The sequence below is a fragment of the Ambystoma mexicanum genome, chromosome 11, assembly GCF_040938575.1.
Source record: "Ambystoma mexicanum isolate Mex_15411 chromosome 11, UKY_AmexF1_1, whole genome shotgun sequence".
In the NCBI taxonomy this organism is placed as follows: Eukaryota; Metazoa; Chordata; class Amphibia; order Caudata; family Ambystomatidae; genus Ambystoma; species Ambystoma mexicanum.
The window spans coordinates 1,376,374,867-1,376,402,179 of NC_090934.1; the positions used below are offsets into that span (position 1 = coordinate 1,376,374,867).

Genomic DNA, 27,313 nt, shown 5'->3' on the forward strand with positions numbered 1-27,313 from the left:
CTAATAGGTTGATATGTAGTTTGGACTCAGATGGAGACCAACGACCGCTGATCGTCAACTTGTTGGTGTGAGCTCCCCACCCCGTAAGGGAGGCATCCGTCACTACTGTTATCTCCGGCCATGGTTGCCAAAAAGATTCCCCTCTGAGGATGTGCTGTCTGCAAGTCCACCATTGTAGATCATGTGCCACCCTGGTTGGAACTTGTAAAAGATCTGACATTTCCCCTGAGAATTGGGACCTTTGAGTCCTGAGAGCCCAGTGAAGGGATCTCAATCTGGCCTCTGGCACCAGAAAAATTCAGGATGCCATGAGACCGAGCAACCCGAGAAAGTCGAAGGCCGGTAGATACTGGGCATTCTGGAATTTTATTACCATCTGCAGCTCTCTCTTCGGGAGGCGAGGCTGTGCCCGAACAAGTATCCAAGACTGCTCCTATAAACTGGAGCTTCTGTGATGGTATCATGTTTGACTTTTTTTTAATTCAGAGAAAACCCTAGTTTGTGAAGGAAGTGGCAAGTCTTGGATAGATGGTCCCGGGCTTGATCTGGGGAATGTGCCCTGATCATCCAGTCGTTCAAATAGGGGTAGACATGAATCCCCCCTCTTCTGAGACTCGCTGCCACTACCGCCATCAACTTGGTGAAACTCTTGGGGCGGAGGTCAACCCGAATGGCAGAACTCGAAACTGATAGTGAGAATTGCCAATCGCGAACCTCAGGTACTTTCTATGCTTGAGATGGATTGGCACATGAAAGTAAGCATCCTGAAGGTCCAATGATACCAACCAGTCTTGAATTTGGAGAGCCTGAAGGATCTGAGAAAGAGTGACCATCTTGAACTTGTCCTTCCTGAGGAACTTGTTCAAGTTTCTCAAGTCCAAGATGGGCCTCAGTCCTCCGTCCTTCTTTGGAATGAGGAAATATGGGGAATACCAACCCTTGTTCCTCTCCGCTACAGGTACATGTTCTATTGCACCTTTCTGTAGCAGTGTTAAAACTTCCTGCAACAGGAGCGGGTCTGGATTTTTGGTAGAGTTGTATTCCGGTGTTTGATTCTGAGGTTTCTTTTGAAAGGGAAGGCAGTAACCTTGGGATACTGTTTCCAGTGCCCAAGCATCTGAAGTAATGCCCCGCGATTCTTTCAGATGCTGTGAGATCCTGCCTCCCCCACTGGGGTCTTGTGAGTCAAAACCTCAGAGTGGTTTTGCGGCAGCTCCAGCAGCGGCTGAAGGGACAGATGCCGCTGCTGGGGCAGATTTAGCACCTTTTCCTCGCCCCCGAGGAAATTTCCTTTGTCCTCTTTGACTGGCCTGATCCCTTCCTCTCCCAAATGAGGAGTAAAAACAAAAGGGACGACCCATCCAGGAAGATGAGACTGTGTATGGACGTTGCTGAGGTTGTCTTATAGCGGCACTGAGTGATTTTTCCGTTGCTTTGGAGGTCTGCAGCTTCTCTAAACTTTCATCTGCCTTGCTGCCAAACAACCTAGAGCCGTCAAATGGTATATTAAGAAGTCTAGATTGAACATCTGGTGCGAAACCCGACTTCCTTAGCCATGCAAATCTGCGTAGTACTGCGCTAGACGCCATTGACCTGCTGATACTGTCAACTGTGTCCAAACCTGCTTGAAGGCATTCCCCCGAAGCCTCCTTGCCATTCTTTATTATGGATAGGAAACCATCACGTTCCTCTCCTTCCGGGATGTGTTAGCTGCCGCTGACATGCAGTCCCACAGAGTATATGTGAATCTCGCCAGAGTGCAAGATACATTCGTAGATTTTAGAGTCATGCTCCCTGATGTAAAAACCTTTTTCGAGCATGCATCGATCTTTTTGTCATCCCTATCAAGGGGAATTGTAGGGTATGCAGCATTTTTTGTTGATGTGGCTGCCTGAACTACCAGGCTCTCGGGAGATGGGTGCTTACTCAAGTACAAGGTCTGTATTTTGCCACATATTTTTTGTTCACTGCTGGAATGGATTCGGGTTTTTCCCAAGCAGCATTTACTCTCCTTTGCAAGGTAATATGAAAGGGAAGTATGGGGTCTGGTTGAGGACCTCCAGACAAAATATCCATCATATCATCCTAGTATACAGGTGAGTTGCTACCCAATCCCATACATTTTGTTACTTTGTTCATAAGTTTTCTACAACCCAAATCAGCATGTTCTGCTGGATCTGGTTTTTCAACCTCGTATTCAGGGGACGTATCTAGTCCACTTGCAGATTGTAAACATTCATACAGGTCTTGCATTTTTGAGTGAGGATCAATTAATTCCTCAGGGACTTCCCTTGTACCATATTTTACCCCTGCTGATGAAACTTCAGGTTCATCTACTTCTTCATCCTCCTCATTTACTGAAGACATTTCTCCATATATAGATGACATAGTTTGGAAAAAATCATGCCTGCTTTTTGGGTGAAATACTTTCTCAGGTATAGGTTTCACCCCTGTAATTGGTGTCAACGTCGACAGAAGCGTTGATGGCGTCAAAGTCGTGGCTGTTACCTTCGATGTTGTCGAGGCATTCTTTGATGATTTCGAAGGCGCTATGAATGTTGTCGAAGGCGTCTTCGAGACAGTCAACGCCGTCGAAGGAGCCTTCGAAACAATCGACGCCATCAAAGGAGTCTTCGAAACAATCGACGCCATCAAAGGAGTCTTCGAGGTTGTCAATAGTGTACTCAATGTAACTTTTGTCGGTTGGGTCGTCGACCCCTTATACTCAACAGCCTTCGATGGAGGCTTCGAAGATGTTTTCGTCGAGGTTCTCGATGACGTATTAACGTCTAAAGTCTTTTTCTTAAGGTCTGCCTCCTGTTTATTCACTGGAAGGCTTTTTAGGTGTTTGGGAAGAATCCCTAGAAGACACCCTCGTCAATTTCTTGTCGGATTTCCTAGTTTTAGACCTTCCCCTGTCACTTTTTTTGTGCGTAGAGGCATGATCTTCAACAGACATTTTTGAGGGGGTCTGGGCCGCATTCTCAAAAATGTTCATCGATTCTCTAAATGCTTCCCACTTTTTAGGGGAGTCATGCTTTTTTGGACACGTAATAACTTCCTCCGATGTAGTTGAGGAAGAAGGAGATCGGTGCCGTCTTTTCTTTGCTTTTTTGGACAAAGAAGAAGAAAACTTCCTCGATATACTCCTCGATCTGGATTTTTTATGGCGTTTCACTGAAGACTCAGCCGAGTCTTTCTTCCCTCTCGAAGAAAACTTTGTGGATTCCTCCCCCACCGCCAGTTTACTTCTTCTTTCTTTCAAGGCCTTATGGGTCATTGACTGACAAGAACCGCAGTCGTCGATTCGATGGTCGGAACCAAGGCACCAGAGGCAGTTACAATGAGGGTCGGTCAGCAACATTTTTCTCCCACACCTTTGTCATTTCTTAAAACCCGTTTTTGGAGTGGATGGGTTTGAAGAAGACGACATAATTCGCTATAACTGAAGCGCTGTTTATCTCGATCCGAAGCAAAGCTAATGGAAAAACAGAACTGAAGCCAACGGGCACGCTCGAGGCCTTTATACAACTGATGACGTCGGTGCTCGACGGAGTCCGCCGAGGGAAATCGATGTCGTCGCCTCGAGTGGAGCGCCCTCTGCTGGAGAGAGGAAACATTTTCCGAGGCAAAACGGAAGGTAAGGATATATATCTAAGATGACGAATACGTGGGAGGACACAATCCATTTGAATGGTTTGTTCTGTTTTTGGAACACAATAGAAACTGTGTTGATTTGCACAAGTATGAATGATTATGTTTTTGATTTTTGAATGTGATTGAAAATTTAGGTGATGAATGCTGAGAGACAATGGTTTTTGATTGGTGTGGTGTTTTTTGATATTTCAGATCAACTAATGAATGTTGTATTTGTACAGATTTTTCTATGCGTCGTTAGTTATGACTACACAAATAAGAAAATAAAACTTAATGAAATTAGCAATGCCTTGTCTATAAATTAGTGTGCACAATAACAGCAACCCTCCTATGTGAGGAATTGGTTGGTAGGTTCTTTGTGTTAGTTACACATTATAAATGGCTTGAGGGCGGTACTTGTCCGTTGACAATTGAACCCTTTGCATGGGGGTCACATACGCCTCAAGAGCATGCATCCGCTGTGGTTGGTTTGGGAAAGAAGAATCACTATTGTGGTAAGATGTGAGTCCGTTAAAGTCTTCTCCTTCCTCGACAAGCCGATCTCTACTCTTGTCGAGTTGCAGTTTTTACCGAAGGCTTAATTGGTTCGACATCCATTGATCCTAGCGGTTTTCATTGCAATTTACTTGGGCAATCCCTAAGGAAATGTCCTGCCTTGCCATAGTACAAAGTTGTTGCCGTCGGTTTCTCTCACTTTCCTTCTTCGTTGATGGCAGTTTAATGCTACCCAATTGCATGGGTTCTGGCAGGTTCGCTATAGAGCGAGATGGATTTTCTCGTGGGTGTACATACAATGGACGTCCTGGGCGAGACCGGTCATTCCTTATTTCCTGCAACCAATGGTCTAGTTTCACCACCAAGTCTATGTACTGCGAGCAGCGCTTGGGTGGGTTGACCACCTGTGCCAGAACATCTTTGAGCTCACTACGGAGACTCTGGTAGAATAGAGTAGTCCTTTTCTCCTCAGGCCAATTTGTCTCTGCAACGAGCCGGTTGAATGTGGTAATGTACACTAAAAGGTCTTGGGAACCTTGTCGAAGGGTCAACAATTCCCCGTCTAAAGGTGTTCTGCGAGCCAAGAGCTTGTCTAATTCCTGTTGGAAACCTGTGAAGTTGCACAGAATGTGGTCATCCCGATTGACTAGCGGCACTGACCAGTTAGCAGCATGTCCACCCAGGTATGATAACACAAATGCCACCTTAGTTTGGTCTGTAGGAAAAGCCCCGGACCGACACAAGAAATGGAACCTGCACTGGTTCATGAAAACGGCATACCTCTGTGGATCCCCCAAAACCATTGTGGGGGAGCTAGAGGGACCCTGATAGGAGTGGTGACTTGTATCTGAGCGGGTGCTGCTGCAGCACCATCAGGTGGGCCTGGCAAGGGGACCTGGCCAGCTTGGGTCCTAGTTAAACTTTTGCTAGTTCCTCCGTCCTTTCCTGATTCACAACCAACTCCTTTCTCATTGAGTTGGTTTCAGAGCGGGCTGCATGAACCTCTGCCCGCAGTTCCCCTAAAAGGGAGGCCAACTGATCTACCTCTGACGATTCCATGGCGCTCGGGCAGGGCTTGTATACGTGGGCTTAGCGTTCTCCAACGCTTACCTCTGGTGCCCTGCAGGAGCGCCTGGTCCGGACTGTCTGGAGCGTTCCCTCTCTGCAATGGGATGGGATGTCAAAGTGGTGCAGACCACTCCCTTTCCTCTGTCCACTGAATGGCTATAGCCCAGTGACCGGTGCAGTTTGGAGTGGCCCGGTGAGGTTTCCTGGACCCACTAGTAGTTGCTATGGAACCCCTTGGATGAAGACCTATGGGCAAACAAGTGACAGATTTCAGTGTGTCCTTCAACTCACCCCCACCTCCCATCTATGTCCCCAAAGTTCGCTGACTGACACTAGCGTCCTGGCTCACCGTTAATATGAAGCTGTGCTCCAATATCCCCAGGTATGCAGTCAATTCAGTTACTTTACTGGAGAAGGTGGCCCAGACAAGCTGCGGCGCACGTGATGCTCTGGAGAGTAATGTTCATAGGTGAGTATATCTTCTCTGTAAAGCGGTAAGTATCCTCTCTGTATTCACTATTCACTGCTTGCAGCCTGGAATGCGCATAGGGTTAATTAAGTTCAGTCTTTAGTTGTCGTTGTCTTGTCTCTTTAGTGGCTACCAGCGCGGAGCGCGAGAGCATGGGTTTATGCTAATTTGTCTCTGCTTGCCTTATCTTTGCAGGTGCATGGTTCGCCATGTCAGCCTGGAGCCGTGGTGTGAAAAGCCTCTGGAACGTTCATCGAGTGAAGAATGATGACAGCAGTCACCGGAAAATGGGTTTGCAGGGGTTCTGGATAGCATTGTTATAGCTAATGGAAAGCTTACTGTGGGTCTTCTTTATTGCAGGAATGGAGAGTCTCTGCGGTGGCTGCATAAGTTCACAGAAGCAAGTAATTCAATGCGCTGAAGTCCTCTGAGCACGTGTGCTTGGAGAGCGCAGGAGCGGTAAGCATTACACTGCTTACTTGAAATAAACGCTAAGCACAGGATGTGGCCTGAGGTGTGGTGTTATAGCCTCGGGCTGCACCCTGCAACACTAGACCACCATGGATATCAGAAACACGGGCCATCTGGAGGCCATCTTCAGTTCCACATCATATCCCAACTTGGCAGCAATGTTGGTGGGGGCTGCTAACAGTTCCCAATGGGTGCCTGCGCCAACCGGCAACCCTTAGAGTCCAGGCTTTGCCCACAGTGTCCTGCCTGTTCCTAAGGTTATGTGTGATGTGCCCTGTCTGTTGTGAAGGTGCATGACAGCTTCTCCATCTTAACAAGATCTACATTTGGCCTATTCTTTAGTTATTTCTTTTTGTCTCGTGGATACTTCTCCCGTAGATTGGAGGTTCCATCTGAAACTCAAATTCATGCCTATCCTTGGGACAAATAGACAGTTTTAAGAGGATTGCTAATTCACCCAGACTCTTATGCTCGCCTTCAAGTCTCTCAAGCTCATGTACCCAGGCAGAGCTGCGATTGTTTGGCACCACTTAGACGGGTATAACATTTTTTTTTTTTACTTTTGACTATTCACTAATTAAGGCTGTTTTGGTCAGATTACAATTGTCCACTATTCTATTACATTTCGTACTAAACTCTCAAAACCTTCACTGTTTCACAAGCCATTTGATTACTGAGGTCATTATACATGATATTTGTAGCAGAACAGAGCAGTTTGCGCTATAATAACAATCTCCACTGTCCATTCAATTTCAATTAATTAATCCCCAACTCAAATCTAATGGCGACGGTGGGGACCGCATTGGGAATACCCAAAACTCTCCTCCATGCTATTCCCTCTAAGGTGTTCATATAATCCAGTACCCACTCAGACTGTAAATCGATGCTGAACATTAATTCAGGAACTAGTTTCCCCATATACAACTTAATTAATGGCAATAGTGTCAACTTGCAATGCTTGCTTTTTGTATATTTCATCTGTGCAATAAGCCTGATTAGTTTTGCATAAAAACCTCCTTGATATCAGACTTATTAGAAATGAAGTATCCAAATATGTATTTTATTTATTTTATTTTTTGCTTGTTAGGTGATTATACAATAAGAAAATACTGTTTCAAAGCGCCCACAGGACAAGGTAGGGGGCAGGAGTGGGAAATGCATTAAACACATTAAAAACACAATATATACGAGCAGCGGGATGGGGAGAGGAAAACAGGACGAACCTACTATGCCTCGTGAGTATTCAGAATGTGCAAGTGCAGCAAAGTAGAAGTCAGGGGGTCAGTGCTGTGGAGTCTGAGCTCATGGGTGAGCCACAGATGAAGTGCTGGGAATGTTGAGTGCTACATGGCCTGGAGCCGCAAGGGGTGTAAGTGCGAGTGCAGATAGACAGGAGCTGGGCCGATTGGGTGCGCGAGGTCTGGGCCCTGAGGATGCATAAGGGCCCAGGACACCAATCGCAATAACTGTGAGATTAGCAGGGGAGAGTAGAAGTGAAGGAGGAGGTAAAGAGGAGAGTCTTAAGGAGCTTCTGTGATTTAAGAAGATCCTGCTCAAGGCGCAGAGGGAGGGGGAGGCTGTTCCATAGGTGGAAGCTAGCTGAGGAAAGTGAACGACCACCTCTGCTCCATATAGCAAAATGCTTTATACACAGAGAGTTAGAGCCAGAGGAGGGTAGTGGTCTAGAGGGGGAGTTTTTAGTAAGATAAAGTTAAAATAGTGTGGTTCCCAGACCACCTTGTGGATGATGCAGAGGGATTTGAATTTAATCAGTGCAGCAACCGGAAGCCAGTGAAGACTTTTTAGCACAGGAGAGATGCAGTCCCTGGGCTTAAGGCCAAGGATACGTCTCGCTGCCCTATTCTGGATTAGCTGGAGGGGTCGCAGAGTGGAAGATGATAAATTCAGAAGGAGGCTATTGCAATAATCAAGCCTAGAGAGAACAAGGGCTTGGGTCACATTGAGCCTGTGGGGGAAAATGGGACGACTTGGCAATTTCCTGAGGATGAAGGGGGAAGGGAAGAGAGTTGAAGATGACTCCAAGGTTTCTGGCTTCAGAAAAGGGCGCAGGAGGATAGCCCAAAGAGGAAGGCCAGAGTGAAGGAAAGAAGGAGGGAGCCGTGGTCCCAATGGGAAGGATCTCAGTTTTACAGGCGTTGAGGCAGAGATCATTGGCGGTGCACCAGGAATGGATAGCAGATAGGCATGGAGGGTGCAAGAGGGTCAGCAGGGAGATTGAAAAAGAGCTGTGTGTCGTCTGCGTAACACTGGAAGTTGTAATAGAAGGAGATGAGGCGTGCAAGTAGAGCAAGGTAGATGTTGAGCAAGTGCACACCACAGGTGGAGAGGGAATTAGGACAGAAGAAATTGTCCAGGATGACTTGGGAAGAGCAGTCAGTAAGGAAGGATGCCGGCCACTCCAGTGCCCGTTCCGAGATACCATATGAGGATGGAGAGGTTGACTGTGACAAAGGCAGAGGAGAGATCAAGAAGGAGACAGCTGGGGAGTTGGAATCCAGAGATGAAAGCAGTTCTTCACGGGTGATCAGAAGAGCAGTTTCCATGCCTCCGGATGCTTGAAATACAGATTGATGGTCGTGGAGACCACCAACAATTTCAGTGTGTGAGTTGGGGAAAAAACAACTTCTCCTGCAGTTTCCACAGGAAGGGGGTGATAGAAATAGGGCGGTAGTTGGCAGGGCAGGTAGGATCTGATGAAGGTTATTCAGGAGTGGGCGCACAAGGGAGTGCCCAAAAGAAGGAGGGGAAAGATCCTGTGATGAAAGAGTGATTTCAGAAATCAGCGAGACCGGGGGCAAGAAAGCCAATGTTATCCTTGATGGTCCTGGATGAGCAGGGGGAAACCTGCTTAGAAGAGGCTTTCATCGAGCAGACCACTCTGGTAACTTCTTCAGGTGTGACAGGAGTGAAGGAGGACAGAGGAGGAAGGGTTGGTGGGTGTAGGTGAGGGGGTGTGGGACAGGTTGTGTGAGAAAGTAGAAAGGGCGGTGAGGATGTCCTGGGTTTTGGAGGCAAAGTGTGAAGCCAGTGCATTGCAAAGGGCCTGGGAGGGATAAGGGGGAGGAGACGGAGGAGGGTTTGGCTAGTTCCCTGCAGATCTTTCAAAGTTCAGCCGTGTTATTGGATGTACCGGAAACCCGTGCCTGAATGTGGGATATTTTCTTGGAACGGATGGAGTGTCTGTATTGCCTTTGGATCATCCGGCAGGCCAGTTTGTCAGAGGATGAGCCTGAGGTTTGCCACTTCCGTTCTGCTACCCTGTACTTACGTTTCAGGGAAGCAAGTTCGGTGTTGTACCAGGTGGTATGCTTAGAGGCAGGTTTCAGGCGGATCATCATGACTGGGGCAACAATGTCAAGAGTATTGGTGATGGAAAGGTGGAGGTTGCGGAGGGCAGAGACAGAGGTGGAGGGGTAAGCAGGAGGGATGAAGGTCGAACCGAAGGCAGCTACAGCCACTCGTTTCATCGAGCGGATGTTAGCGAACGAGGTTGTGGGACTTTCAGGGAGCAGTCAGGGGGGCCAAGGGGACTCAAGTGGGAGGAGAGGAGCCAATGGTCAGACCAGGAGAGAGGGGTGACTATAGGGGGTGGGGAGGGGGTGTCAGAGTGTATGAAGGCTCCCAGAGTGTGTCCAGCTGAATGGGTTGGCCCAGAAGAGAGAATGGAGGGGGAAAGCGAGTTTCAGAGGTCAGAGAAGAGCATGATGTCGAGCCTGGGGAGTCCAATTGGATGTTGAAGTCACCCAGTAGGAGGAGGTTGGATGTGGATGAGTGTAAGAAAGAGCAGAAGTCAGCCCATTTAGAGAGGAACAGGGTGGTGGCACCTGGAGGCCGGTAAATGGTGGAAATGGTCAGGGTAGCGATGGGATAGATGACCAACTTGCAAACCAGGCTTTCAAATGAAGAGTAGAGCTGGGTAAGTAAAATGGAAGCAAGAACCCACTCATGGAAGAGTAGGGCAACCCCCCATCCCCACCAGTGTGGTGAGGTTGAAGCTTTGAGATGATCTTCAAGCCTTCAGGAAGGAGGGAGTCAAAAGCAGTGACTGAGTTGGCATTGAACTATTTCTCGGTAAGAGCGAGAATGTCGAAGTCAATGTCTTCAAGAAGGAGACCGATGTCAGCAGAGTGTTTTTTGGCTGAGCAGTCGTTAAGAGTTGCCAGGTGGAGGAGGTCTGTGCCTTTAAAGGTTTTCGGAAGTGGTGTACAGGGGCGTGGTACATCAGTCAGAGGAGAGGGAGAGAGAGTTAAAGGCAGAGATGCAGGAGAAGGAAGGAAGTTAATGAGAGAAGGCAGAATCCGGTCAAAGAGGAGGAGGTTGGGTTGTGGACCCTGAACCAGGAAAGTGCCAGTGTGATGGACACTAACGAAGCAGCAAAAGGATGGGAAGCCAGCCGAGAGGACTTTCCACTTGGTGCCACCGTTAATGGTAGAGCATGTGGCGGGAGAGAGAGTAGAGAGGAGATGGGGAGTCCATAAATCTGGAAAGGGCACAGAGAAGAGGATATCAGTGAAAACCTCTCTAGAGGAAGCGCTGACATAGGTGTCTGCGATGGGAAGTCCAGGGTTTGCACTCAAGATGTGTTTTTTATGCTTTTTTCTACCAGACTTTGTGAGAGGGGGATAATAGGTGATAGTGTAGAAGTTGGCTGCACAGTATCAGGAAGCCTAGTAGGAGATGTCAAAATGGAGGCACAGCACATAGAAATGCAGGAGACTCACAGGTGGAATACAAAAACACGTAAATCCGATTTTAAAAATGGAGGCACAGATGTAATACAAACACCTAAATCCGAAATACCTAGAAGTCACAAGTGCACTGGTGTAAGATGAGTGTTGATTGCAGCGAGGAAGAAGAAGTAAAAGGCACAGTGGACATTAGGAGAGATAGTGGTGGAGGTCAGCCAAGCTCACTTTCATGACTGCAAGGAGTGTAGATAGCCTAGGATCCCATGACCAGGGAAAAGTTATTAGTCAGGGGGACGGTGCATAGTTTGAGAGGGATTAAGGCCCTCCTCGGCCTGGACAGGTGCAGGCAGTGCCTTCGTGGTGGGCCTTGGAGAGGAGGCTGGCTTAGCCTGCCGGCTGCCTGATTGGCCTTGAGGCACACCAGCAGACCAATCAGCGGCCAGTGATGCTGTGGAGGTGGGGTAGAGGAACACAGAGGCTACCGTCTGCCATTTTGGAGCAAGGTTCCGCTAAAAGGATTCAATAGCCCTCGAGCTACTGCGCTGAGTAAATACGGCCAACAAGAGTTCCAGAAAGTAAAGCCCAGCAAAGATGGCATGCGGGTCCCAACCAAAGGTTTTACCCTCTCCAGAACAACACCTTCTAATGCCCATTTTTTACTGTTCAATTTTTGTGATTGGTAATAGTCATCACTTTTGTCTTTGCTGAATTAATTTTTAAATGATTTTCTCCTGCTTATTTTTTAAATGCAACTAAAAGTTTCTATAACCCCACTCTGGCAAAGTCTACTAATATAAAATCATCTGCATATGCCAACCATTTTATGCTCAGGTTACCAATCCTGGATGAAGCAAAGGCTGCTAGTTTCACGGCTCTCACATATAACATCAGAAACTTCCAGGTTAAAAACAGGCAGGTGGCCAAAATGCACCCTTGCCTTAGTCTGTTCTGGGTGGGAATCTTTTCGGTGAGAGCCCCTTCATGGTTTAGGTGCAACTGTACACTTGAATGTTCATGGAGCCGCAAAAGCAACTTTGGGAGTCCCTCTGCCCCAACTCCACAATTTCTGCCATAGGCGATTTCAATCCACCAGGTCAAAGACAGAGGAGAAATCCACTGCGGCCAGGTGGATCGTATCTCATCGTTTCCCTTGGACCATTTCATACAGACAATTGATTATAAAGGCGTTTAAGCTGGTCCCATGACCCTTCATGTACCCAGTGGGAGGGTTTTTGAACCCTGCTGGTTGCCTTCAACCAATCTTTTAGATGCTGCAGCAGGATAGATGCAAAAATCATGCTGTTGGCATCCAGAATTGTTATTAGGCGATAATTCTTGGCTTCTAACCACCTGCCGTGCTTAAAGATTGGTATAATTTGTAACGTTTGCCAAGTTAATGGGAGGTGCCCACTTTCAATCACATCATCAAAGATACATTTCAGGATCCCGGACAAACTTCTCGGATCACCTTTAAAAAATGTGTTAGAAAGCTGGTTTGGTCCTGGAGCCTGGGAGTCATTGGCTTTTAGAATTATACTATGAATATCCCCTGTATCAAAAGATATTGATCCTTTAAGTATCCTGGAGTCAGCTAGTTCCTTAAGCTCACCTGTAAGTGGTTCTCATATTTCATATAAGCCCTCAACGTGCAAGATCCAATCCCTTTCTGACACAGCATTTGCAATGGTTTCCACAAACCAAACATTCAAAGCATTTATCATACATCAAAAGGTAGCAGAGTTATTTGTTTTCAAACATGATAGCATGGCTTCAGCGTCTGCCTGCATAAGGATTACTTTCTGACCACTCACCCAATTCTTAGGACGCCGTTTAATCTTCTCACTGTGTACATTTTTTCTTCTGCCGGTATATTTAAGCTTTTTATTCTCCTAACTCTCAGCTCTCAATTCCGTTTTGTCCACTTTAGGGTTATACTTGTGCGTCTTTCTACTTATGTTATTTTTATTCTTCTTCCCACTTTGGACTTTTACCAATGCTGTCTTTAAAGAATTGCTTCAAAATTCATCAAAACTATTTGCTGTAAATGTCCAAAGTTTCCAGCTGTAACTGGTGTTCTCTGCAACATTTAACTTGGATCCTTCAACTTGGTGATGTTTGACTTGATCCATATAACTCGATTAAGAGATGCGTTTGGAGTTCTATCCAAGTCATACAGCACCAACTGCAAGCGAATATTAAAATCAAATAAACAATTGAGCATGCTGTTATTGCTCCAAGTGTTTTCCTCGATCTTCAGTTTAATACATCTTTCAAAGAGGAATGGGTTTATGAAAATGTAATCTAAAGTAGTGGATTACTGGCTTTGATGCCAGGTTGGTTCACCTACTAGATGCGCATCCATTGTTCCAATTTGCATAACCAAACCTAGATCGTTTAGCCCATACTTCCACAATGTACCACTAATGATATTTTGGTGCGTGTGGTGTAGAGCCTGACGTACCACGGAAAGCAACCTATTCCTCTTCCTCGTTTATGCAAGAGGAATTTAGGTCACTCAGCACCAACATATGTCCCACATGATTAATGCAAATACATATTACACACTCATTATTTATCTTAGACAAAATCACCTCAGCTGCAACAATGTCGATATGCAGTAAACATTAGTTATTAGAAACTGTCCTGTTTCACCATTCGTCTTCAGAAAAAATTCTGTGGCCGAGGCCCCCTGGCAGATATTTTATACAATGATATTAAAACCAGACTCATTTTTAAAAAGTGTAACCAAGCCCCCGTACGGTTGACCCATCTTACCCTTCTTAGCAGACTGATAGCAGATAGAATATCCATCCCAAGCTGGATGCTCGAGAATCCATGTCTCCTGAAGGCATACTATGTCTGATTTACACAAAATTGCACCCAGTTCCAGATTCATGAAGATCTGGGAATGACACCTCGTATTCCTTGAGAGAAGCCCCAAGCTCTTATCACTAAAGACTATAAGTAGAGACCATTGGGCCTCAGGTTATTGAATGATCTTGGCAGCTATGCCCAATCTTGTTCACACTCATCCCCTGGCCTCTCAATACCCGTAAATGTTACATACCTTGTACTGGACTCCACCCCCCCCTGATTGAACCCATCAAGATTTTCTTTCATGTTTAGGTATCTTATTGTTTCTATGTGGGTTAATCCCCAGAGAATCCTCCTGGAAGGAAGTCACTGGAAATCTTATCTGTTTTAGAGATGGGGCTTCTCTCATGATCATACACAACCCTTGATTGAAAACTAACAACTGCAAGGTTTGTACGTCCATACTGTATGAACACAAAACATTCAATATCTTTGGTAGAAATTGTGCTCGGAGTTAAAACTTCAGAAAATAACAATAAAACAGCAGACCTATTAAGAGAGAGTCGCCCATCATCTCTAAGAATACTTTCAATTAAAAATTCTATACGGGAAAGGTGCACATTTAGTCATGCCTAAGATTTCCCCTCTATTTCCTCTTTGCTCGTAATTATCCATATTCCAAGCTTTAATGTTACTTCCAATCAGCTAAGGCTACAGACGTTTGCACCTCCAGCACCTTTCAAGATGCTAAAGATAGGGGGAGAGCCCCATTTAGATTTTCCATCCCCTCTCACCACACGCTTACTTCCAGCCAGACTGAACCTTTCGTAAGTATGCCCTGCCCCTTCAGTGTCTAATACTGATTTATCTAACAATATATTTCCACTTCTCCCTTCAGATGTTGCCTCCCTTCTTCCTTCTGAAGACTAGTTGGCAGGACATATCCGTTCATGAGCATGGCTAACCCCATTGTTACCTACTAACATTTCACTGATTACCCGGTGCTCCTGTATCTCGCTTGCCTCATTTCTATCATGGATAGTAGCATTATAGGGGATTCAGGCTCTTGCCACCTGTATTCATTACGCTGTACCTCTTGGTCAGTTTCTACTTCTGAATCAACCTTATGAATGCCCAACTCTTGCCTTTCAACAATAACTTCCGGGACAGGGCTCCCTTTTGGTCATTCTGATAAGTTCCTATACATCATCGCCTCCGAGTATAATACTACCCCCACACCCAAACCCTGAGGAGCTCTCCCCACCCATCTGTTCATATTGAGGGCATATTGACTTGGTTAGGGAGGTATGAGTGTCAGAGTGCCCCAAGCCCGTTCATTCGGCCATTAAGGGGGGGGGATCCCTTTTACATGTGTCCTGTTCGTACTGTGTTACCACTGATTTTGCTTTTGCCAGGTCCACAGAACCATCGGTTCTTTCCAATAGTTGTATTGTAGTTGTGGTACGCTCTCATCCTCTAAGGCATTATCACTCACTACCACCAAGGGTCTTGTCGATGTAATCCCTAGGGCCTCTCCGATGGACTTCCTGTCATCTTATCAAAGACTCCAGTATGGTCAAGTTCCGTAAAAATGTCCACGGCTAGCGCTTACTACCACTTTTCCTCATGTTCTTGGATTTCTTTTCTTGATCTTCAATGTTCTTCCGTATCTGCAGCTCTTTATGAACTGGTAACTATTGATTCTAGGAGCTTGTCCCCTAGTACGGTCTGATTCTCACACGGATTGTCAACTGTAATGGCATTTTGTAGTAATAAAATTGCTTGTGTCAAGTCTGATGGCTCCTTCTGTGTCTATCCATTAAGATCTAGGTTGTTTGTCCAAATCTCCAGCCTATTTTGTATGGCCACCAAGGGCAATGGTATGCATTCAGACTTCAGAATTGAAGTCCTCATATAAAGAGGCAAAATTCAAGATAACCGGGTTCAAGGCAATCGGGGTGGCTTGTGCATCCGCTCCAGGCCTCTCTTTGTCTTTAACTAATGTAGTGTGCTCACCATTTCTCAACCTGGAGTGAGGAGTGGAGACATCATGAAACTGATTCCCTACTTGTCTCACCGTACTCGTCCATATAAAAGGAGGGCAAATAAATAGCTCCTGTAAACCTTCCCTGGTCCAGCGAAACCACTGACTTAAGCATCTGTGTCTGTGATTGAATCAACAGAACAGTCAGTACGAGGACATTTTTGGTCTGTTAAGTGTCCTTGTTCGTTACCCCTCCACATGGGATAGACTCCTTGTTCCTTGTGACGACTACTGTATATGTAAGCAGGCTATCAGTATCGAGCTGGTGAACTCTTACTTCCACCGGCAAAATTGGGAGTGGAAGTTCTCTTGCCATTTGTAACATTTGCTTGTGAATTGAATAGTCTGTTCTTTTCGAAAGACTCTTCAGCCTATGCATTATGACTGCAGAGGAGACCTTTGCTTTAAATACAACGCTTTATTAGGAAGTGAGACTGTTTGGGGACGTACCTCTTTCACCTCGTGGAATAGTAATCGCTGCAATAAATCAGTGTTTTAATAGAGCCCTTGGTGCCCACTCTGGTGAGAAAATATAAGATATTAAGTATTAAGTTGGGGCATTATCTCCCCGTCATGGGAGGGGAGTCTTAAAGTATGCAAACGTTTATTACTTCATGGTTTCGCACCAGACGATATCAAACAACAGCCGTTTGCATTTTAATATATATAAGCAAATACAACTGGGTCGCAGATCCTCACAACTCGTCAAAATAATTTTGCAGTGTCAGGGCAGCCAAGGTTAAACTTTTCCTCTACGCGAGTACCACTGGGTGGTTGCCTCGAGTTGCACCCAACTCTTCACTGCAGAAAACTGCTCTACGCTCCGCTCCGCGGGTGCCCACAGTGTTTATAGCTCCTCCTGCAAAACTATGGTCAATGAGGACAGACTTCCAGCTTTCAACTTGCAGTCATTGCAGAAAACTGCTTTACGCTCTGCTCAGAACTGCGCGCTTCCCCTAATGCCACTGGTTTTCACAACCTCTATTGAGAATCGAGAAAGGAAATCTACATCACCCTGTTCTTTTCCTTTCCAATGTTTGACAGAAAAACAATAGGGCAGTAAATCCCAAAAACAGCGCATGACTCTGGCGTTCGTATTTAAGGGGGGGGGGGCATGACCGGTAACGAGTCCGAATTTTACACGTTAGGTACGATTTTAAATAGTTCACTGCCCACTTGCTGGCTAAGGCTTCCAGTTCAAGAGCAGCATAGTTTTTCTCTCGAGGAAATAACTTTCTACTGATGTAGAGGATAGGATGTTCTACATCCTGCCTCCGGGCCACCCCTTGCACTGGGGTCTGTATCTGTACCCATACAGCCCCCCCTTTTTCTTCCTGTACTTATCAGACCTACCCTGTCTGCTGCCTTAAACCTAGCACTTGCAAATTGCTGGCTGCATTACCACTGTTTGTTGCCTTTATTATTTATTTGTTATTTATCTGTTTCTCCTCTGCTTCGCACTTTCCACCTCTCCCCCTTCCATGCACTTTTCTCCTCCCCACTCTCCCATGCACTTGCGTGTTCTCAATGTCACTGGGCCTAGTAAGATCGCTGTTTTGTCCTCCCCTGTTCCCCTCCCTTGCCTTGTCGCGCTCTGAAACACTTGTGTACGAGCGCGATAGAAATAAAATCTCAATCAATCAATCATATACCATCATGACATTGTGAGAGAACGCCTCCTAACCAGTATGTGATGCATCAGTCTGTAAAATAAATTCAAAGTCTGCCACCTTCAATACAGGTTCACTACATAAGATATGTTTCAATTTATCAAAACACACTTTATCTTCAGGGTGCCATTTGAGTTTCTGGGGATCTGCTTTCCTAAGCTTGTCTCCATGTCCAGGCAAGTCAGCGCCATTGCATCCTCCACACCCTACCATTCAAAGCTTCTAAATGCAGATAGACGCTTCCACACTACATAAAACGGCCTTTCCATACCCAAAGCCATAATTGGATCCCGACTTAATTAGTGCAATGTCCAATTTGCTGGCATGTCAGCAAGAAACTTGGGAGAAACTCCAAGCTATTCAAAACAGCGCTCTCCGTGCTGCCATTGGCATTCATAGAAGGGACCACATCTCTGCTGCTAGGAAACAGCCCACTAGCTACCCATCAAACAACAGGTCCTCTTCAAGACACTCGCCATAACCCACAAAAGCATCAACCAAACAGCCCCTCAATACCATGCAATGGAACTCCCTTCCACCCCACCTTAGAGCTGAAACCTCTAGTCTTCCGCAAAGCTATAAAAACAATGTTATTCGTCTGAACCCACCAGCTGTCTAGCTAACTTACACAAAATGCCAAGAAAGTACTGTACATCATTATCTACCTTTAAGTAATGTTTCTTTTATATGCATCACATGATGTTTTTACACATGAGACCTTATGTTACCCTCCATTTAACTAAGCCTCACTCGTGTAACACCTTTTGTACATTCCATGTAACTAAGCCGCCATCTTGTAACAGCGCCTCAATGCCCCTTGGCTGTTTGTGCGCTTTATAAATGTAAAAAAAGAAAAATTAAAATAAGGTAGTCAATACAAAATCTCCACGATTGCCCAGATTCAGCTACCAATACAATAGGAGAGGACCAAGGGCTTTGTGATGGTTCAGTAATGTCAGCATTTGACATTGTTTATTAATTTGTATAGCGCTCCGGACCCAGGGGTATATGGGCGTTCAAGGATATGGTTACAGACAGTATTAGGGCAGTTGTGCAAGATATATACATTACAGAAATAATGTGCAAGAATTTATACAGTTTACAAAGATGCAGTTAGTGTAGATAGCAAACAGACAGTATGATAAAGGTGTTGAGCCATTGAAATGACAAGAACAGAGATACCGGAGCTGTATTAACTTAGTAGCAGTAGATGCAGGGTAGTGGTGAGTGAATGTTAGTGAAGGATCCCCGAGTTATTTGTTTAGAAGCCAGGTGATGACCTGGGTTCTGAAGGGTTGAAAGGTGGGGATGGATTTAATGTTCAGTGGAATAGTGTTCCAGAGTTGGGTGGCTAGAACCGGGAAGCTAGTTCCGCCAGCTCTTTTGAGGGTGTATTTGGGCAGCATCAGGTGTAATGTGTTGGAAGATCTGGTTATTCTAGTAGCCGGTTTTAAGGTGAATTTGTTGGTTAGGTAAGGCGGGGCAAGGTGATTACGGGATTTGTAGGTAAGGCAGATAGTTTTTAGATCAATTTTTTGTTGGATGGAGAGCCATTTGCATGATATTCTAGTGGCCGAGATATGTTCTCTCCTAGGAATATTAAGAGCAGCTTGCAGTGCATTATTTTGGAGGACCTGCAATTTTTTGATTATGGATTTGTTTGCGCCTACATATAAGCCGTTTCAGTAGTCCAGTTTAGACTGTATAAGTTTTCTGGCTAATGTGAGGCAGCTACTGGGGGATAGCAGGTGTCTACAGGCCTTGATCAACTTACCTGTTTAAGCAGTGGCTGAGGTGGTCATATTGACTTGTTTGGAGAGGTTGGTGTTGGTGTCTAGATAGAAGCCGAGGGTTTTTACACTTTTTACGATGGGGATAGTGTTTCCATCAATTGTGAAACTGGTGTAGCTGGGGCTTAACTTCAGTATAGTGTTAGGGGAGCCGACGAGGAGCAGTTCTGTCTTGTCATCATTCAGGCAGAGGCCATGTGTGGCCATCCATGCCTGAATGATGGAGAAGACTTCATTGATCCGGCTGATGTCCGTGTTGTAATTACCGGATAGAGTTAGGAGTGTCTGGGTGTCATCTGCGTAGTTGGTGTAGGGACACCCAGATGGTCCAACTTGTCGAATAAAGGCTTTGTAAATATATTGTACAACGTGGGCAAAACACAAGAGCCTTGTGGGACACCGCAGGAGATGGGAATCGGGTCGGCTGCTGCTAATGGTGAGAAGACACGCATGGTCCCGTTATCAAGGAAGGATTGGATCCATGTGACTGCAGAGTGGGAGAAATGTGCTGCCGATGTGAGATGGTTGCATAGGATTTTATGGTCTACCAAGTCAAAGGCAGCGGAGAGGTGTAGGAGAAGTAGGATGGCAGCCTTTTCTCTGTCTTTGAGTTCATCGATCTGGCTTTTGAGATCAACAAGGGCCATTTCTGTTCCATGTTGAGGACAAAAGCCAGATTGACGAATTCCCAATACTTGGTTAGTCTCAAGGTAGTCTTGAATTTGTACGTAGGCTACTCTGTCAAGAATTTTTAGTAGGAACGGTACGGTGGTGATAGGTCTATAATTGGTTGGTATAGACGGGTCAAGTGTTTTTTTTTTTTAACAATGGTAGAACCCAGGATTGTTTCAAGTTGCTTGGGACTGCATTGCTAGTGAATGATAGGTTTATTAGTTTGGTAATAAAAGGGGAAAGATCCCTGGCTGCGTCTTTTATGACCTGGGCAGGACAACTGTCCCCCTTACAGTTTGATGGTTTTAAGGAAGCTATAATCTTTTGTACTTCTGGTATAGTTACCTTTTTGAAGGTGAAGCCTGAGTTATTGGCAATGAGCGAGGGTAAAGTTGGACTGGAGGTAGTGCCATGGGTGAGTTGTCTTTTGTTTTCAATTTTAGTTTGGAGACCCGTGATTTTGTTGGCGAGGGCATTTTGGATACCTGTGCACCAGGGTTTATCCTTGGTACAGGTGTCTGTGGGAGGATTAGGGTTTTCTAATTCCTTTAAAATGTTAAATAGCTCTCTCGTGCTAGAGCCTGCCTGAGTTATCCTGGAGTTGAAGGATTCTTTTTTAGCATGTATAATCTCATTTTTGTAGAGAGTGGTGATATTAGTAAGGTTAGTTCTATTTTCTGGAGAGGGAGCTGTATTCCACAGTGTGTCAAGTTTGCTTTTTTGTTGTCAAAGTAGTTTGAGCTCTGGGGTGTACCAAGAGTTCAGGCGAGCTTTCTGTTTCTCTTTGCGTAATTTTAATGGGGCAATGCTGTCAATAGCTTTAGACATGGATTCGTTGTATGTGTTGACCAACAGGTTCAAGTCAGCTGTGGCTGGTAGTGCATTTAGGGTGGGGACTACCAAGGGTATTAATGCTTCAGCTGTGATATTACTCATATTCCTAGTTGGGCATGCTGGTGCAATAAGAGGCTTTTTAGGGACTAGGTTACTGATATTAATATCTAATGGGAAAAAATGGTGATCAGTCCAGATGAGAGGTGTGGGGTCCTTAAGGGTAATGATGCAGTTGAGAGCAGCTACCCAGTCGAGAGTCCTGCCTTTCGAATGGGTAGGTTGGGAACAGAGTTGTGGGAGGCCATGCTCAGCTAGTGCAGTAGCCAGGGAAGTAGCTGAGGTGTCATGAGGGTCGTTAAACCCAAGATTGAAGTCGCCAAGTATGATAGTTTGAGCTGAAGGTTTCGAGTTTTCGGCTACTAGGGATGTAATATCTTCCTCGAATGAACCAGGTGGACCCGGGGGCCTATATATTAGATGCATCGTAATTGTACTCTTAGGGGACGTTTGCAGTTTGACTGTGAGATGCTCACATGAGTTTAGTGTAGGAGAGGTGGCTAGTCTCATGTCAAGTGAAGATTTAAAGATGATAGCTACATCACCTCCTCGAGCGTTAGGTCTATCTACTCTGAGGATCGCATAATTATCCGGGATGGGTAAGGTAAAGGAAGGTCCCGCAGCGTCATGCAGCCATGTTTCAGTCACAGCAAGGAAGTCCAAGTTGTTGGTTAGAATGATGTCGGACGTCTCTACAGAGTGGGCGACTAAGGATCTAATGTTTAAAAGTGCTCCTTTTAGCAGGAGTGGGTTGGAATTATTAGAAACTTTATTCTGGTTGGTGGTCTTATTGGGTAGTTTAGCTAGATGCTTGTTATTCTTATGGATGATTCTGGTGCCTAGTCTGTTGTTGCGCTCGGTTGAGTTGAGAATGGTAGTTTGTCTGTCTGTTTGGACAATAGTTCTAATAGGGCTGTAACCATGAGAGGGACATGATGACCTTGTGCTAAGGTGGTCCCGCTTGGGTCTATCGGTGTTGCTATGGGCTAGGTAGTCAGTTGAGTTTCTTGAATAATTATTTTCCTACTCTCTGGAAATCGGTAAGGCTTTAGATGTACCACCTTCCCTGGAGGAGGGGCGAATATAATGATACACGCCTTTAACTCTCCCTGGTTCAGTACTAAATTCATCAGGGAATTGTTGTAGGAGGTCCATTAAATCTTGATTTTGGTTTTGTGCTAGAACAGGAGAGATTAATTTGTTAATGTCATTTTCATCAGTCAATAGACTGGTTAAAATTTTTGAACTGTCTTGAATTATGATTTTCCCTCCACTCTTTCAGACGGTTAATATGATAGATGTGAGTTTTAATCTTTCTATGGGGTTGTGAGATTTGATAGTTAAAAGGTCCAGTTTGCACTATGATCTCATAAGGCCCTTGGCCCCTGGATCTTACTTTCAGAGGAGCAAAGTCAAACTAATACCTTTTGGCCTACAGAGAAAGATCTTCTTACTACTTTCTTATAATATTCTTTCTGATGTTCTTGAGATTTGGCCATATTAGTTTGTAATATAGCTCGAACTGCTGCCATATGTTCCTTCAATCGCTGATCATTTTGAGAAAAGCGCAGGGCAGCTCTCTCACTCTCTTCTTTCTTCCCAGGTTTCCCGTAACATATCCAGTATATCTCTTGGTGTTCTCTCATACAGGAGCTTGAATGGGGGGGACTCCATTAGAAGATTGAGGCGTTTTCCTAATGTCAAATAGGGCCCATGATATAATATCCCAATTCTTCCCATCTGCTTCTAGTAACTATTTTAAGATGTGTTTCCGTGTTTGGTTAAATCTTTCAACCAAACCATCAGTTTGGGGATGGTAAATTGAGGTATGTAAAGTTTTAATCTGGAGAATCTCCTTAACCTCTGCCGTAAGTCTACTCGTGAGTGTGAATCCCTGATCTGTCAAAATCTCTTTAGGGTACCCAATTCTAGAGAAGAAAGGAAGTAGGTGTTTTAAGATCTGTTGGGAAGTATTATTCCGTAAGGAAAAAGCCTCAGGATAACAAGTTGCATAATCTAAGATCACTAGTATATATCAATTCCCTAGTTTTGAGGTTTCTAGAGGACTGGGGTGCGCAGGGCGGGCTGGAATGCATGAGTGCGTGAGCGGACCGGAGTGTATGGAGCAGACAAGGGTGCACGGAGTGGATAGGAGTGCATGGAATTGACTGTAGCGCAAAAATCGTGTGACGTGTATAGTATGGTCTGGAATGGAGAGAACGTTTGAAAAAGCATATAACCCATCATTTCACACCACCACGCTTACTCTCTCCTTTACATCACCACTCAGCTAGAACACAGAGATACTATGACACCATTCGGTATAACTGTTCCCATACCAACATCTGCCGCTTACTGCACATCACTCTTAAGTAAACACTGCTGGTTACACCCCCCCAGCCAGACATTCTCCTCAGGCCCAACGCAGCCACATCCGGTCAGGATATATCCTGCCAGAACGAACACATACCCCTGATCTCTCAACCACCACACCTACTGCTAAGAAGCAGCTGTTACACTAATACCGCACGAGCTGCACACATACCCGGTGCTCACACGCACCTTTTGACTCTTTCTAAACTCTCTACTGATCTGAACTTCGATTCCCAAGGGCGTTCAACCTACCAGCGCCTTCAGACCATACCAATGGTATATAAGGCGCTATATAAATGCAAAATAACATAACATAACCCACTATATCCATCCCTATCCGGGAGAAGGGCATATCTATAATTGGTAAAGTTTGTTCGGGAACTGAAGGAGGAATTGGAGTACTGGGTTTCTTGCATAAAGCACAAATATGGATTAAGTTCAGTATCGGCATACAATCCGGGCCAGTAAAATCAGTTCACAATTTGTGCCCGAGTTTTTGCAGTTCCCAAATGTCCTCCTGTTAAATGAGAGTGAGCAATCTCTAGAACAACATTCTTATGGCAATTAGGTACCATGATTTGTGAACAGGGCATACCCTCTGGTCCAACATCTCTCCTAACAGTTCATAGTAAAGAAAAAAAGTATATTTTTCTCAAAGTTTGACATTTATTAAATGAAAGGGGATGAGATAAACACCTAACTTTCCCTATCATAACGAGGATGTCCATACCTAGAAAACTAAAGAAGGATGACCTAGGGTCCGAAAAAGTCTCTGACCCGTACACTAATACATACAACAAAATAACACAAGGAATATTTGGCTGTCTTCAATTCAACACTGCAGTGTAAAAGTTCAAACGTATCAGTTTTAGGGAATACTCATTGTTCCCTTACCCTGGCTCAAAGCAGGAACATTAGTTCTATTCAGTTCAAAATTAAATTTATTTTCCTCCCAATACGACCATCCCTTGGATAAAGTAGATGTCTCTTTCATAAACACTTGTTCCATAAAAGCAAAGCACTCGTCTTCCACAATATTCAAAGCAATTGATATCTTCCATGATATCCTTCTTGATAAGGCTAATGTCTTTCTCACAAAACAAAAGTTCATAAACCAAGCATATGGCTCTCTTCAGGATATAAAGCAATTATTAGCATATCACACTTTTTCTTCCAACTGAATACTTTTGTCAGGATAGCATATCAATTTTTTCTTGTAAAGCAACAGGTTGTCAAAATGATAATAGTGGTAGCACTTTCTTTCTAGCACTCTTTTTCCCACAAACGCATTGTTTTAAAACATCTTCTTCCCTGTCTACTCCGCTGCCAGGACTAACAATCTCTTTCCTGGTTTATTCGCCCGACAGGATACAAAATTCCTACAACAATTGTTCTTAGTATCAATATTTGTTCCAAGAGTCTCCACACCAGTATCTCAAGTGAGGAGGGTTGAACAATGGCTACCTCTTTTCATAGTCACTTGGCAATATGGGTTGCAGGTTTTGCCCAGTTGGTGTTCCACAAAAGAGGAATTGCGCCCTTGCTGCTTCTGTGCTATTTCTTTACAGCCTCTTGCATGTTGTCAATGCAGGTTATAAGTTTCCCCCAATTGATGTCTCATAAAAGGAGAAGTACGCTGTGGTTTCTTCTGTGCTGTTTCTTTACAGCCTCTTGGATGTTGGCAATGCAGGTTATAGGTTTACACCTTTTGGTTCCCATGAAAGGGGAATTACGCCCTATTCGCCTTTTGTATTAATTTCTTTGATCAGTATTCAAAATTGTCATTTGTTATCAAATGGCCTTCTCGGGGCACCCCAGGGTCACCTTTGGATTCAGGCCAACGCATCGGTCTTGTTTGGCATCTCCGCTTCTTTGTTAGCTGATGCAGCGGACATCCCATGTCCTTGTCGGAGATGCTGACAGCAGCCATGTAACTTCAGCAGGCTGCTTCTTCCTTCTCCAGAGCTCCGGCAACTCTGTTGATTCTATGCTTTCTCTGGCACATTGCAGCTTTGTTTGCCTGAATGGGAGCATTGCTCCGCTTCAGCTGACCTTCCCTCTCTGATGCTACTTCTAACTGGCCATGTGAGAGTAGTCCCATACCGGGTATTCAGTGATTATCTCACTAGATTGATCACAGTACGCTCATGCCCAACACCATTTCTGATTTAAAGATTTTGTTTCCCTTAATGGAACCCTCTGGCTTTCCTACAAAGAACAAAGGGATCCTCAATTCATTCATGACTTACCAGCACACTTGAGAACACTGCTCTATAAACACCTTTCAAAGACAGCATTGTGGTATGCAGGGTAAAACTTAAAATGTTAATCAGGAAACTCGACTTTACGTTTATTGCTACTGCAACCTAGTCAATGCAAAGATTAACTCAAATTAGTTTTGTGATAACAAAAGCAGAAAGAAAGTTCAAAACATGCCTGAGGAACGACTTGAACAGGATGGCTCTGCTGAACTTCAGTCAAACTGTCTGATGTAGGAATTGCAACCAAAGGCACCCTTGGAGTTGGAATAACTGCCAGACTTTCTCTTTCATCGACTGGTTCTGGCTCGTTTACTTCCACGGGACATGGTTCCTCTTGGGGTGGAAGAGGGGGTGGTGGAGGCTCATCCAACGACGGATAACTAAAATCCACTGAAATACAAAGACACAGCAAATAGGTTTTACACACAGCTAAAATGTCAAAATGTTGAACGCTAACAATAGAAAACATGTTATCTCTGAATTTCATTAAAACAGTGTGCATGTTGATCTAGCAGAATGTAATAGCTATAATCAGATCTAAATAGAACACTTGTGTTACTTCAAGAGTAAAAATAAAATACATAAAAGAAGAACAATAGAAGGATCCATAACGTGACACAATGTGGCCTTACAATTAGACTTCAGTGCACTTCTTCGTATGGGTCTTGGCTCCAACGATGATCCGTCGAATGGCTGCAGGTGTCCTCCTTTCATCCAAGATTAAGACTGGAAGCTCACCCATATCCCCCAATGTTAAGGATCTGCAACATTTAAACTGATAGTGGCTATCCAATTATGGATAGCCACCGACCAGAACGTCGGCCAGCAACAGACATTCAGGCATCTAGATGTACACTGGGACCAGACAGTTTGAACCCCCACATCCTGGCTCACAGACAAACCGCCGCTTTGCCCATGAAAGCAGCAGCTTTCCCAGGGAAACAGCTTGACATATATGGCAATTCCGGACCACAGAGGGCGGGAAGAAGCCCAAAGAACAATCTGGCCAAAGGACAGGCAACATCCTTATGGCACTGCTCTTAGGGTGCTAGCCACCCTTAGTAGCAATGTGTGGTACATGCAAAGGTGTACAAGTAAATGTACAAAACAGAGTACAAAAATATCCACTGCCACCAGCCTATCCTAGGCACATTGCAATTGTAGAAAAGGTTATCAGGATAAAAATACCCTAAGCGCACTTCAATTTAGGGCGAGGTTTGCAATTGTAACAATACAAGAAATTCACTAAGCGAAACATAGTCTCAGTACTGATAGTCTTATGAACTGATGGGAGGCTTTGCGTAACTCCAAAAAGTCAGGCCAGGAGTCAACAAGCAAAAAGAAAGCGGGTCCCACAGAAGGGAGGAAAGCAGCAAAAAGAAACTTTTTCCTACCACACTGTGACCCTCCTCCCCCCATCCCCCAAAAATGGTTAACAGTACGGAGTGAGACTGAATGTATAACCTAGTCTGATAAAGTAACTCAGCCTGTAGGCGACTCTCTTTGCTGGTACGGTTTGCCCAAAATTTGGCCTAGTGTTTGCAAGGCGTCACTTTCTTTTTTTGCTTTTACCAGCACATCATCTTGTCACATAGTGAGGCCCACTCCTTACTTGAACTCTAGTTCTCATCGCGCAGGCCCTCTGGGTAAAGGCAGACTTCATCCACTCGAACTCCATGCGGACAAGATGCGTGCACCTGGCATCTTGACAGGCAAGAAACGGAATGTGTTGCAGAAAGTGGCAAGTCAAGTGGTTGCTTGTGCAAATCTTTATACCCTGTTTACTGGCTGGCAGCGGAGCTCTGACCTGGACTTGTGGCAGCAGCTTCAAAAAGTCATTTCGGGCACGGAGCGTGGCGAGTCAAGTGGTTGCTTGTGGTTCCTTGCTGGGTCCGGGTGAATCCAGATCTCATTCCATGATTCAAGCTG

The 27,313-nt window shown here is 45.0% G+C and overlaps 1 protein-coding gene across 2 annotated transcripts in view; it reads right to left on the reverse strand.

Moving 5' to 3' along the window:
* USP8 (ubiquitin specific peptidase 8) overlaps positions 1-27,313 on the reverse strand; it is a 1,053,131-nt gene that overhangs the window by 477,121 nt on the left and 548,697 nt on the right. For both annotated transcript variants that reach the window (XM_069624966.1, XM_069624967.1), the window contains exon 10: positions 25,560-25,774. In XM_069624966.1, the coding sequence (XP_069481067.1) occupies positions 25,560-25,774 (215 nt within the window). The remainder of the gene's footprint in view (positions 1-25,559; positions 25,775-27,313) is intronic.